This window comes from Panthera onca, chromosome F1 (genome assembly GCF_046562875.1).
Source record: "Panthera onca isolate mPanOnc1 chromosome F1, mPanOnc1 haplotype 2, whole genome shotgun sequence".
Lineage (NCBI taxonomy): Eukaryota > Metazoa > Chordata > Mammalia > Carnivora > Felidae > Panthera > Panthera onca.
The window spans coordinates 54,231,760-54,246,705 of record NC_138355.1 but is presented as its reverse complement, the minus strand read 5'-3'; the positions used below and the strand labels follow the sequence as shown (position 1 = coordinate 54,246,705).

General features: G+C 34.3%; 1 protein-coding gene across 1 annotated transcript; it reads right to left on the bottom strand.

Moving 5' to 3' along the window:
* Positions 1-411: 411 nt before the first annotated feature.
* LOC144614911 (uncharacterized) lies at positions 412-14,699 on the bottom strand. The gene is made up of 2 exons (XM_078441137.1): positions 14,233-14,699; positions 412-675 (listed from the first exon to the last, which is right to left on the bottom strand). Exons 1-2 carry the CDS (start codon positions 14,572-14,574, stop codon positions 601-603), a joined length of 417 nt encoding a protein of 138 aa, XP_078297263.1. The 5' UTR covers positions 14,575-14,699; the 3' UTR covers positions 412-600.
* Positions 14,700-14,946: the final 247 nt, after the last annotated feature.

Below are 14,946 nucleotides of genomic sequence, written 5' to 3'. Positions count from 1 at the left end.
TCTTTTGAATCAGGTAAGTGCATGATTAGAATAGTTAGCATTTCACAGCAAAAAGTCAGTAGATACTATCCCAGGGGTTACTACAGGGTGAATAGCTGGTTTTAGATAGATAAGGAACTGATTTGTATACACAAGGCTGCACACACCAAATCATTAGTCACACATGAATTATGCATGGAATTTAGTAGAACCTGGCCACATGGACCCCAGCATGTGGGCCAAGGGATCTTTAAAATGTAAGGTGATATACTTTGACTTTCAACTTCAGAGGCACAGCTTAATATGTATGTAAGAAAAAATGAAGTGAGAAAATATTTATATATATATATATATATATATATATACAAAATAAGTACTATATATATATATATATAGAGAGAGAGAGAGAGAGAGAGACAGGTCTGTGTTCAGATTCTTTAATGTGCAACTGTGATACAGAATACTAATGTGTGATGTTCTCACTCCCAGCAGTTAGTGACAGTTGACAGGCACCAGAATATCTGCCTCCAAATCTGTTCTTGTTTTATGTAATTTTGAGCTACATTCAGAGCCAAGTAAGGGAATCTCTTGATTCATGTGTTTATGTACAGGGTGTCAGTGTCATTCTCCATCACTCTGTCTCAGGATGGCTCCAGCCAGCACTTTAGACTCCGGGAGCTCTCTATTGGAAAGCTTCTGCAATAGAAAGATGGCAATAAAAAATCAAAATTATTAGGAATTCTTAATTTAAAGAGAATTCATATTAGAAAAACAAGCATATTGGCTAGAAAGTATAAGAAAGTACTGGGAATTTTGAATGTTGCTATCCTTAAGTACATTGGGCAGGGGAAGGGGGGGATATCAGTAGAAAGAACTCAACTTTCCTAAATGAATTTTCTGGACATCATAGAAAAACTATATACCAGGATACATGTTGTTAGGGGGGAAAAAGTAGAATAAATCAAATACAACTGATAAAGCAAATAAAACCCTGCTGATGCAAGCCTCCATAAGCTAAAAAAAAAAAAAAAAAAAAAAAAAAAAAAAAAAAGAGTTCAAAAAAGTACATGGTAAAAAAGTCATCTTCATAGACTCTAAGAACTCCTACTTTAAATCCGTTATCACCTTCAATTTAGAAATCAGCTGAAGTGTTTTTCCATCTGAAACAAAGTTAGAACTTGTTTGGAGTCAAATTTTACAGGCAGGTCTGATGACCTTTGTAGCAACATGTGTATCTTGAAATATACAGTGTTCAATACTGCTCTGGAGCGCAACAGTAGGAGCCAACAATGTAGACGGTCACTGAAAGTTTTGGAATATTCTGGATAAAAAGACTGACTCCTTAAGTAGGGAATTATTTGGGGATATAACTATTTTAGATTTCTTTACTTTGAAAGAATTTGGAATGTCTTTGCTGCATTTAGCTGTAGGACTCATAACATCAGTTTCGTCAATGCCAGAAACAGACAAGAGGGGCACTGTTGCTTATGCAATCGCATCTGCAGAATCTCCTAAATCCCATCAAAGCTGTGTAGTTGATGAAAGGAAAGCCTTCAGTCCATGAGAGGGGATTACACAGAGTGTCAACTCCAGACCATGGAAACGTGTGCCACTTTAACAACTGTCCGTTCTACCCTCTCTACTTTTCTATACCATAATTACCTGATCTGTATTATCCTATTTGGATGTAATTATTTGACCTGGCATCAAATACCTGCCAAATTGTGTACCCTACTTTCATAGAGAAGCTTATAGCACTAATTTTATGAAAAAGTATTAATTGCTCAAATAGAAAGCATGTAGAGCTTCAAAGGAGTAATATTTAATCTCATCTGACTATGTGGAAAAATGTAAAATATTCTATTTTAATAAAAAGTCTTGAAAGATACCAATATTTATCAATATTTCTTGAAAATTACTTTTTATTTTTAGGTATCAGATTTTTAAAAGACCCAAGTAGCACAATTATCTAATGTGAATAAAATTGAGAATGAGATTAAAATGCTTACTGAAATATCTTTAAGTCTGAGGTAATTTTTAAGGATTTATTTTAATGCTTCCTTTTTAATTAGCACTTGAATAACATTGGTAGAATTGTAAGATAAACCACACTTTGTCTTTCTTAGATTACTAAGAAAGGGAAACCATCCTTGCACACTTAAATTTATATGTAATTCAGCCATGTTTATAGAGTATATTGTGCTATATTTTTATAACATTTATATGATCAGCACTATTAGAACTTCAGGCAATATTATGAAGGAAATGTTGAATCATAGCTAAACATGGAAAATTATATTATACCTAATTATGTACAGAAGAAATGAAACTGTCCAAAATATGCTCCTATGTGCCTGCTTAAATTTCAAGTCAAATACAGCTGTAAAAAAAGCGGCAACATTCATTGCTTCATGAATAAACACATTTTTGTATTAAAAATCAAATAATTGCTAAATTTATATGTTTAATTAAAGCTCAATTAACATTATAAGAAAATATAAAAACATTTGGAAACTCATAGGATAAAGGAAAGAAAATATCTCAAAAAATACTTAATCTATTTGAATAATAGTGACACTTATTTTCTATCCTTAGCTTCTACTTGAAGACCAAAATACTGTATAGATAATGAGGTATATAGAATTCCAACATACCACCATTCTAGCATAGTCACTGTAACATGGATGGTTGCTACTGAGATACTGTGATGTTATCTGGGCTAAGTACTTTTGACTTGAACAAAATAAGGTGAACAAATGAGACTAGCCTCATAATCATTAATAAAAGACTATCATTTAACCACCAGAGAAATTAGGGATGAAATATCATAAGAAGTATAAAAACTGTAAGTGGAAAATTGTTGCAATTTAAGAGGATGTAAAGAAAAGCCACAGACTAGGAGAAATTACTTGCAAAAAATATACCTGATGGAGGAATGGTTTCCAAATATACAAAGGAATTTTAATACTCAATATTTTTTAAAATTTAAAATAGGCAAATATCTGAACAGATACCTCACCAAAGCAGATATTCAGATAGCAAATAGCATATGAAAAGACAGCATCACATCATCAAAGATTTGGAAATACAGACAACAAGGATACCACCACACACCAATTAAAATGGTGAAAATCCAAAAAACTGATAACATGTAAAACTAGAGCAACAGGAACTCTCATTTGCTGCTGGTAAAAAAGTAAACTGGCATATCCACTTTGGAAGACATTTTGGCAGTTTCTTACAAAGCTTAACATAAGCTTATCATACAATCCAGCAATCACACTCCTTGGTATTTACCCAGATGAGTTGGATACTTATGTCCACACAAAAACTTGTGCATCAATGTTATAGTAGCTTTGTTCATAACTGGCCAAACATGGAAGTAGCCAAGATGTCCCTAAGTAGGTGAATGGATAAACAAATTGTGGTGCATCCAGATAATGGCATATTCTTCAGCAAGAGAAAGAAATGAGCTATTAAACCACAAAAAAGGCATAGAGGAAATTTAAATTCATATTGTAAGTGAAAGAAACCAATCTTAAAAGGCTACACATTGTGTGATTCCAACTTGTAGAATTCTGGAAAAAGCCAAGCTTTGGAGACAATAAAAAATCAAGTTACTAGGGTCTCTGGGGAGAGAGGGAGAGATAGATAGGTGGACCACAAGGAATTTTTAGAACAGTGAAAGTATTTTATATGATATTGTCATGGCGGATATACCCGCAGTATCTACAAAACCACGAGTGAACACTAATGTAACTATGGACTTAGTTAATAATACTTTGTCGATCTTATCTCATTAATTTTAACAAGCGTGCCACAATAATTCAAGATGTCAATAATGGAGAAATCTGGGGGAGGGAGAAGGGGATTACACGGGAATTCTGTGTACTTTTGGCTCAACTTTTATATAAACTTAAAGCTCTCCAAAAAAAAGCATATTTATTAAACGAAAAAAATGTGATTAGACTTTTCTTAAGTGCCTTAATATATTCCATCATATTTATATCCGCTTTGAACATTTCTTGGTTTTTAGAATTTATAAAAATTGAAGTATAGTTGATACATAATATTACATTAGTTTCAGGTGCACAACATAGCGATTCCATAAGTCTATATGTTGTGCTATTCTTTTAGTTCTTCTTAATGAGATTGGATTTTTACTGATTTATCAGCTGTAAATAAAAATCTGATTATTATATAAAATAATATAACACTGTATATTAACTATACTGGAATTAATTTTTTTAAAAAATAAGCCCAGGAATGATAAAATAGAATCATAAAAAAATATTTAACTCACAAAAGAGTTGGAAAAAAAAGAAAAAAAGAAAGATGAGACAAAAACAAATGGTAAATGGTAAATTTAATCCCAAATATATAAAAACTCACATTAAAATGCACTACTTTAAAAACAGACATTATCATCTATAAATAAGAAAGACCCAACTTAATGCAACCTAATAAAAAACCTGAATGTACATATGCATTACAAGTCAAAATGGAGACAGGATGTACCATGTGAACACCTATTAAAACAAACCTGGAGTAGCTATATTATATCACAGAAATTAGATCTTAGATCAAAGAACTTTTCCAAGGATAAAGTGGCCATTTCATCAAGAGGATGTAACAATCCTAACCTTTATGCACCTCACAACAGAGCTTCAAAATACAAGTAGGCAAAACTGAATAAGGAGAGTTTATTTGTTTTCTAGGGCTTTGTATCAAATTACAACTAACTGCATGGCTGAACACAGCAAATGTTTTCTTCTCTCTAAATTCTAGAGGCCAGAGTTCCAAACTCAAGGGCTCTAAGGAAGAATCTTTCATTGGTTCTTCCATCTGGTGGCTTAAGGTATTCTTTGGCTTGTGGCAGCATATCTCCAATCTCTGTCTCTGGCCTTTTTTGGGAGTATTTGTGTGTCAAATATCCCTCTGATTTTTTCTTGCAAGAACATCTGTCATTGGATTTAGGGCCCACATAGGTAATCCAAGATGATCTCATCTCAAGGTATTTAAATTAATTACCCAGAGATGCTTTTTCCTGTTAAGGTCATTTTCGTGAGTTCAGGTGCTTAGGGCACCTGAATGTATATTTGGGAGCCTCTCTTTAACCCACAACAGACAGAAGGAGAGGCAAATCCACAAACGTAGTTGGAAGTTTCAATGCCTTTATTTCAAAATTAATAGAACAAATAGATATATAGTCAATAAGGACATAGAATACTCAACTAACACTATTATCCAACTTGAACAAATGGCATTTATATAAAAATTACATCAACAGTCAGAGAATATACATTATTTATAAGTGCATATGGAACATCAGCCCAGAATTTCTTCTGGGCTATAAACCAAGTTTCAATAAATTAAAATTTTAAAGTTTTGAATTATATATATCATGCCCTTTGACCTCATGAAAGTACATTAGAAACTAGTACCAAAAAAGGTATCTGAAAAACTTCCAAGTAATTAGAAAATAAATAACACATTTCCAAGTAACCAATACACCAAAGAACATACTAAAGTGACAATTACAAAGAATTTTGTATTGAGTGACAGTGAAAACATAACATTTCAAAATTTGTCCAAAGTAGTTAACACATTTATTTGAAGGAAACACATAGCACTTAAAGCCTATATTAGAAAAAGAATAAAATTATATACATTTTATTTGTGTGAGTGTGTGGGGGAACTGATACAGATACAGACACCCAAGAAACAAGACAGACATGTCTATAGAAACAAAACATAAAAACAAAGTTGTAGGGGAACCTGGGTGGCTCAGCCATTGAGCATCCGACTTCAGCTCAGGTCATGATCTCACAGTTCATGAGTTCAGCCCCCACATGGGGCTTTCTGATGTCAGTGCAGAGCCCGCTTCAGATCCTCTGTCCTCCTCTCTCTGCAGCCTTGTCTGCTTGTGCCCCCTCAAAATAAATAAAATTAAATTTTAATTTAATTTATTCAGGTTTAATTTACTACATTCAGGTTTCTTATTTAGGTTGCATTCAATTGGGTCTTTCTTATTAAATAAATAAAACATTAAAACAAGAACAAAGTAGTAAATGGGACCCAGTTTATTTGCCTACATGCATTGAGAACAGTCTATGTGAGAATAGGTCAGATTTCAATTCCTGCAAAGAAACAGAGGCTAAAACGCTGATTGCAGCATGAGGAGTGGAGTTTGACTCACTTTGTAAAAATTGGAACTCATGCAAGTTTCTTCATTCCTTAATGAAAATTGTGATATTGCCTCTTTTTGGAGTTATTATTGAATTCTATGACTGAAATGTGGTTACTGGGAACAAAGCAGGCTCGGATATGAGACCAGTGTGAAATTGCTTTCCGGCTCAAGGACTGCATCTGAGATATAATTTGCACTTTCAACAAACTAGAGCACTAAGGCATAAAGAAATTTGGTGTTATCTTCAGGGATCTGTGGGCCTGAGTGAAAACATCTCTCAAACCATGAAATAAATTGATATGAGTAGATAGATATAGAACCCTCAAAGAAACACCCCCAAACAAGTAAAATTTCAAAATGAACAAACATCACTAAATGAATTTGCATATGCAAAACTCAGAGCTAATGAAATAACCCAATGTCTTGGAAAATTGTAATCTCAAGAAAAAAAGTATGTCTTTACTCTCAAGAAATTATGTAATTTTAACTATGAAAGGCAAAGTAAAAGAAGATTGGCTGAACATGATGCCTAGGCTGAAGTCTTCGTGCATGTAAACATCTGCACAGTTAAATGTAGGTATACCAAGGTTTATCAATTAGTTAGGTAGTCATTTATTAATTACTTAGGTAGTCCTGCGCCTGAAATTCCCCAAATTTAACTTCAATCTTTTACTTCAGCGTGTGAGCCAAGAGCAACACAAGTAATGATTGCCGTTTAACATCTATGCTTACCATGCTCCCAAGCATTTTTGTATGCTATTTTTTACTCCATAATTTCCACTCTCCATTGATAGATGTGAACACAAACTCCAATTAGCTTATATTTCACAATACAATGTGTCACTTTATTATAATGCTAGGTAATAAATTGACATTGTCAATTTTCTCCAATGATAAACTATTGACATTTAAAGAGAAATTAGCTTTCATTGGCCAATAAAGAGCTACTTTTAATAATTAAAATATAGTTTTTAGGGGCATCTGGGTGACTCAGTCAATTGAGCATCTGACTCTTGGTTTTGGCTCAGGTGATGATCTCATAGGTGTGAAATCGAGCCCTGCGTGGGGCTCCCTGCTGAGCGTGGAGTCTGCTTGGGATTCTCACTCTCCCTTTGCCCCTCTCTCCCACTCATGCTCTCTTTCTAAAATAAAAGAAAAAAGTTTTTAGTAACAAAGTACATTTAATTTAATCAATAGTGAGCCAGTATATATAGACTATGTGATATATTGATAGTATTGTAATTTATTTCAGTTTTGAAATCATTGGACTTGACTGAGTAAATCTAATATGAAGCTGATAATTATAAATACTTGATTAGCATGAGATTAAAAATAAAAAGACTAGAAATATGCTTTATTTTTCCCATATAAAGTAAACATATGCAGTTTGCTTATTATAAAAATATGAGCAAAGCTAAGCAGTTAAATTAGATAATTAAAATTGAAAATAAAAGTTTTTCTTCTTTTGTTCTTTTCTTCTTTTCTAAATGCACACTGCATATCTACTGACAGACTACACATAAAAACTGTGCGAGCTTTTTCCTGTTGCAAGAAGCAATCTATGATTTAAAACAAAAAATGAAAAGACAACAAAAATACCTAAGTTTTTTTCTATTTCTCATGTATTTTATATGCATTTCTGAAAAAAAGTACACATACACTGAAGCCATATAGCTTACTGTGATGAAAAAATTACGACCACTGAACTTCTATGAGAAAACATACTAAATTAATTGTTTAAAAAATGATCTCATTGACCTTCAAAACTATTTACTGCCAAAATGGAATATTTCTGTTTAATTGCAATTAGCAACTTTTTCTTCAGTCACTAATTTCATAGATGGTTTCATCTGAATTATTTATATTTATTAGCCATACTGCCAAAAATTATCTAGGAGGTGACTAAAGGTTTGTCTAACCATCATTGTTTGGCTGTACTGTAATCTGAAGTGGCAATATAACAACATAGCACAAAAATTACGTGAGTTTGGCAACTACTTTATAGGTTTTTCTAGTGAATATTTTGATTTCTTCAGAAAAAATGAAACAATTTTAATGGTATTGTAAATACTATGACTTTTAGAAATTCTTAAATTTTATCTCATAAAATTCCATATTGTGTTAAGACATAATAGCTTCAAATCTTTTAATATCTAAATTCCTTTAAGATGTCATTTCATATAATTCAAAATTTTAATGGGCAACATACCACTTAAATATTTGACTTTGGATTATCCTAACTATGCATGCATAAATGTCTTAGCAACATAAAACCACTAACTAGTCTTTTAACTGAAGAATTCTGAGTCGCAGGGCACCTGAAATAACATTGTTAAGACTATGCTTCTGCTTCTACTCAAATCAAATGATTATTTATTACACGGATATTTTCAATCTGACTTAAGCAGTTTTCAAATCGGGAACTACAATTCATCATAGACCTTTCTGCCAGTATTTAAAAAATATAAAAAATTCCCTTGAAATTTAATAATTTGTTGTTGAAAATCAGTATGGAGTTGCTTCTCTATGAAAACTTACTAAATCAAGAAATTTTATGGGGAAAATGTCAAAAATAGCCCTTCTAAATTCAAAGGAAATGAGTAGCTATGGTGACAAAAAATATCTTTCCGATAATGACACGGTTGGCCAAACAAGACTACTAGTTCAATTGCCAAATGAATGATGACATTGCCTCTACACATGTGGTCAAGATCTGTTGCATGTCAGAATGAAATCTGTTACAATTAATATATTCAATTGAGTTTTCAGTGCTCTGAGTCAAAGAATAAATAAAAGCTTTAGATTGTACAGAAGGGTGTCATGGTCTCATTTGTCAAGTACCAGTAGTTTTTGATACTTGAGCAGCCGAGGCCCAGAATCTTTTAGGATTGTGTCTACACAAAGTACCAAGAGAAAATTAATGTTAGGTACTGCAGTTTCATCTACATGTCATAGATTGCATTATCCTGATTTTATATTTTTCCACTCTTTTAAAATCAGGTAAATATTATTAATGCTGCTAAATCTTCTGCTGACCATTTAAATATTGTTTAAATTGGAATAATTTCCCAATTCTAATAGTGCGTGAGGATAACTAAAAGATTACTATGTTTAAATTTTAATTTAAGTACTGTGAATGAACACTCATCATTATTGAATGCTCATTATGAGTACATATCATTATTATTGGTTTTATTAAGATTTGAATTTTCTCAAAATATTATAGTCATTAAAACTAAATACTAATCTGCAACTAAAAGTAAATTATGTGTAGACAAGTTTCTTTAACAGTTTCTATTGAACCCATGACACTTAGAGTTGCCTATAATTATTAGTGAAAATTATCAGTGAATTTTTGTGGATGATGAAGACGTATTGATTACTATATATTGAACTCCAAAATTTCCTTAGAAGTTATTCCAAATTCAACACATGTCTGAATAATGATTCAAGTATTTTTACAGATTGATTAATCAGAAATTGAGTAACAGGTTTTATTTTAACATTATAAAACTATGAATAATTCTTCATAAATGTATTACCTTTCCAAAACTCTTCTGCTATACAGAATATTGTGACAATACATAATATTTTGTCCGAAATCGTGTGGCCTATATTTTTCCCAAGGATACTTAGAATATTTATACAATCCACATTCAAAGATTATCTCAAATATAGCTTAGATTGTTGAGTCATTCACCAGTACAGAGGCTTGCTTAGGAGTACTTAGATCTAGACTCAGTTGACATACATTCAGATATCTCTTCAGAGGAGAAAAAGTTCATTTATTACAGAAGAAGATTAAGAAATACATTTTTAGCAACTGTAGTGAGGCTGCCGAAGACAAACGTTATGACATCTTTCGGGGCAAGGCTACAGTCAGGTGGAAAAATAGGTGGAACAAAATAGAATACTAAAAATGCAGGTACGGTTATAAACTGGACTTGAGTAAAATAAGGCAGTGGTATGTGGAGTGAAACTGATACATGAAAGCCTGTGGCTATACAATGACGAAACATAATAACCTAGAACTCTACTTTGATTAATTGAAAGGATGTTAAAAATAAGTTGGGTGTATTTCACATAAGCCTCTTTCTTTCTTGTGTGAGGAAAACCCGTGTTCAACTATTCCTTAAGGCTGTACACAGAATAAAAGATTCAGGTATACATTAATTTGTAGCTGGCTGACAGTGTTTAAGGCAAGGAACTGTATATCAAATTAATAGATATCAAAGAATTGGAAAACATGTTTTTTGTTTTGTTTTGTTTTGCAAAGAAAGTGCCATTTTCACAACACGTTGTAGTTCATGATCATAGATGTTTATTTTCCAAAGAGATGTTAGTATGCCACGGTAAGTATGATGCTTTTACTTATAGTGATCAGCAGTATAAATGAGGAAAATAAGCCTCAATTTGCCACATCTGAGTTGAAGACTGCTATTTAGATTCATGTGGGCATGCATGTTTGTATGGTTTTCCCATATCCGGGATGAGCAATATGTTTCACAAAAATTGTATCAGTTCTGTAACTTGCACAAAAATTTGGGACTTTTACTATTCTAGACACAGTAGTTCATGAAATATTTTTTTAAGGGAAACAGAATGGTTACAAATTTTTTCCCAATGAATCATTATTGTCATTTTGGACAGGACAGCTATTGGCTTTGTGACACTGTCTGGTGCACTTCAAGATCTTCAAAATAGTCTTATCATAGTGTCTAGCAAGAATGCTCCTGGGTATTTACCTAACTGATTTGAAATTATATGTGCATGCAAAACTTGCACACACATATTTATAACAGTTTTATTTAAAATTGCCCCAAATAAATAGCAACCAAGATGCAGTTAAATAGGTGAATGGATAAACGGATTGTGATACATTTATGCATTTGAATACTATTCAGTGATAAAAAAAATAATGAACTGTCAAGCCACACAAAGATATGGATGCAAGGGTGGAGAAAAAGATTCTGACTTAAGGAACTCTGGAGATGAATAAAACTAAGACCAATGACAAAAGGCACCATTTTAAACACACTGTAGTATTCTACTTGGGAAAGTTTTTTCCCATGGGGGTATCAATTAACAACTCTGAAACTATACTGGAATTGAATAATTAATTAAATATGATGAGTGGTGGGAGTCAGGTTTCTCATTTTCTCAATATTGGAGTTAAAAATTACAGATAAGCAAGGGAGAGGGCTAGAATGATCCATGTAGTACTGGATTACATGAGAAATATCAAAATGAGCTCATGCTGAGCTTAATATAGATACAGATATAGACATATAGAAATATTGATACATATGTGAATATACAGACATGTACATACTTACTGTGTCATCTGAGAAGGCTCAGAGCAATGACACTATAGTAGCAATGAATGCAACTAGTGCCCAGATCATGTTTTCTAACACCATTCACCAATGAAAAGGAACCAGGACTTCCTGAAGAAATAGCTGATTCTCAGGCTGGGGCAAGGAATATACAAAATGAGCATGGAACATATTGCAGTGCCAGAAAGTAAAGAAGTGTTCGAAAATCCCACGGTAATTGTGTATGTCAAAGGGACATGGTTTGCAACCAAATGAGCTCCCAATGGCCAAAGCAGAAACAACTGAAGGAAAAAGTAAGTAACATAACCCAAAATACAAAACAAATGTCTGTAAGTCCACATAACACAAATATATGCTTAGATAGATAGAGGATCAATGATAGAAGATAGATGATAGATAGATAGGTAGATAGATAGATAGATGATAGATAGATAGGAAAGAACATCTCCCATGCAGAATTGCAAACAATTTTATAGACACTTGGCCTCAAAGAAGACCAGCATAGCCTCCTACCCCATACGTGCTGGTTGTGCATAATGACTTCTTTTCAAAGAGTACGGTAAGGAAGGAGGAAAATAATAACTTCATAAGTGGAGAAATGTGACAAACACTCAACAAGGTGATCCAGGTTAACATGCAATGTGATGTCCTGTTTATACCATGTGCCCTTGATTAGATGTGATGAGAATGGTCTTTAATGTCTGTGATCTTCCTCCACAAAACCCATAACCCCTAGTTTAACTGTAAGAAACACATCAAAGGAATCCCAAACAAGGAACATTCTACAAAATACTAGATCACTGGTCTTCAAAACTGCTGACTTCATCAAAAACCATGAAAGGCTGAGTAACTGTCACAGTCTAGAGGAGCCTGAGTAGCAATGGCATTTTGTGGAAATGACATGCTGGTGGAGCAGAGAAGCCCCAGTTCGGAAAGAGGCAGTTGGTTCCAAGAGCTTAGATAATGTCCGCACACAGCCTGCAGAGCCACAGAAAAAGGACTGGGAGGATTTTTGATAGGCATGTAGTTATTTGACACAATTTGGGCTTAAATTTTTACCTCCAATAACTTGATAAATGGCTCTTTTTCCATCTCTCTTAAGGAGTGTTGAAAATAACTGTCTTGTCCCTCTATAAAGTTATTATATAAACCAAGTCAAGTAATGTGTAATGTGTTGCATACTTTAAACTGCTATATGAATATACCTTTTGACATACCATTATTTTGTTACTATTTTGCTTTGCTTATTAGAAACACTGGCTGCTATCATCCAGATTATCTTCCATATCTCCCCAAGATAACGTGATTCTGACTTCCGTTTTGCTCTTCTTCTTGGGATCAGGTGTTTCTGCAAGTATCTATAAAGCTATTCCACATGCATCCTTTATTGGTGCCCCTTCTTTCACTAATTACATCTTTATAACTATAATCACAACAAGCTATGTTTGCTTATTAATAATTTCATTTTGAAAACTTTTTGGAATTTTACTAAATCCTTAATGGGAAAATATTTTTTCCATCCTTAAATATGCATGGATTTACCCTCAGTGTAATGATGATTGTAAATCCATTTCAAAGTCTTGACAGTGAAAAAAATTATTTATGATATTCTATGATATATACCAGAATAATATTGACATGAATTTAAAGTATGTGGTTTAACTAGGAAACTACATTTAACATTTGAGGAATCTGTAAAACTCTCACACAGATATACATTTTATAGATTATCAAACTCACATGGGTGAAATGGATATTCTCTTCTTGGTTATTGCATAATAGGTTGATGTACATTAATGGGATGTATTGGCTGAGAGCCTGGGGCTTTCAAGTAGTTGCTAGGTGATAACATTTTGAATATATGAATAAGGAATATGAAAACCCAGAAATACAGGTGGGTAAATCTATTTAGACACTTTAATACAGGAATTTGAGAACTGTGGGCAAAATTTTAACTGTGAACAACAAAAAACAACTTAGAGCATTTAGTATGGAATAGAGAGCATGTCCGGAATTTATTCTTATTTCCATTACGTGTTTCACTTAGAAATTAGTGAAAATTCAGTGCCCCCAAATTCTAACTATCTTCTTTTCTTATGGGGTCTTTTCACAATATAGTTATCAAGTGCTTACTTTGTGCAATCATGGAGTAATATTATTTTGAAGAGAATGTGGGGTCCTTTATTCCAGTATAGAAACTGTGGTATAGTAGTTATATAGTTAGGTAAGTTGGGTATACAGTTATATAACAGGTAAAGGGCAAACACAATCAAGACATCATGTTTACATTCTCTTTCTTAAGAGGGACTGAAATTCTTGCAGATATGTACAAATCCAAGTATAACAGAGATGTCTTCATGCATGAAATGTTAAACAAATGTGAATGTAAACAGTGAGAAAAAAATTGATATAAATTATGCCCTCATATGTCTTTGTGGAAACTCCACAGACAGCTCTCTCTGCTTTATGCTGTTTTTAGTGGAGAGGTATGGCACCAGAAATAAACACTCAAATATGCATACAATCATAAATTATGACAAGCTTCTCAAAGAAAAAAATCCCAAATTTCTAATTAATGAACTTTTAGATGATAAAAAGTATCATTTAAAGTCACCAAATTGTGATAATATATAGATATTTATATACCGTATATATTCCCCAAATATATGCACATACATTTTTTAAAACAGAAGTCCTGAACGTCATTAATTTTCCACCAATACCCACCACCAAGACCCGCATGGAACATTCGCTGAGGTCAGAAGGCAGCCGACCTCGGGGCTGGGCAGCCTGAAGTGTCTCAGAAGCTGCTTCTGTTTCTCCAGGTCCTTCCACACCTCCTGGAGCACGTAGACCAGGGGACACAGGACTGATGCAGATGACGTCATCTGTGCAGGCTGCCCCGACAGCGCAGGCACTGGGTCCAGAGCACGAGAAGCGATGCTCCGGGGCGTTCAGGCGCGACACCTCTTTCTGACACGGCCCTGACTCCCGGGCTGGCAGAATTCGCACAGGGCTCCCTGGTTGCCCAGGAGGACAGTGCGGCAGCAGACGCAGCAATTGTGGCATTTGGGGAAGGTCAGGAGGCCGCTTACCTTGCCAATCAGGGCCGTCTTGCGAAGCCTCTGGTCCCCACACGGCCCTGGCCCAGTAAGGGCTCGAAGCCGTCAGGAGCCACCTGGCAGTATCCTGGATGTCCCTGGCAGGCTGCTCTCCAGCACGACCCCGAGGAGGCCACGCCCTTGGCGGCACCAGTGATCACATAAAGAACATAGTTGCCCAGACTGGTGCCGTCCACGGGTCCCCCTTCCTCATCCTCCAGGGCCAGCTCCGTGGGGGCCTGCTTACCCTGCTGACCCTGGGCAGCTGGGAGATGGCCGTGCGATTGCACAGCAGGTCAGGGGGCACATCCTGTGTGTGGGTCACTACACCTGCAGGGCC

Bases quoted from the DNA above. Each gene is read 5' to 3' on its own strand.
- LOC144614911 (XM_078441137.1), bottom strand. From the start codon at position 14,574: ATGCCACAATTGCTGCGTCTGCTGCCGCACTGTCCTCCTGGGCAACCA. The intron at 676-14,232 runs GTGGGTATTGGT...TTTCTATTGCAG, and splicing joins GTTCCATGCGGGTCTTGGTG to AAGCTTTCCAATAGAGAGCT.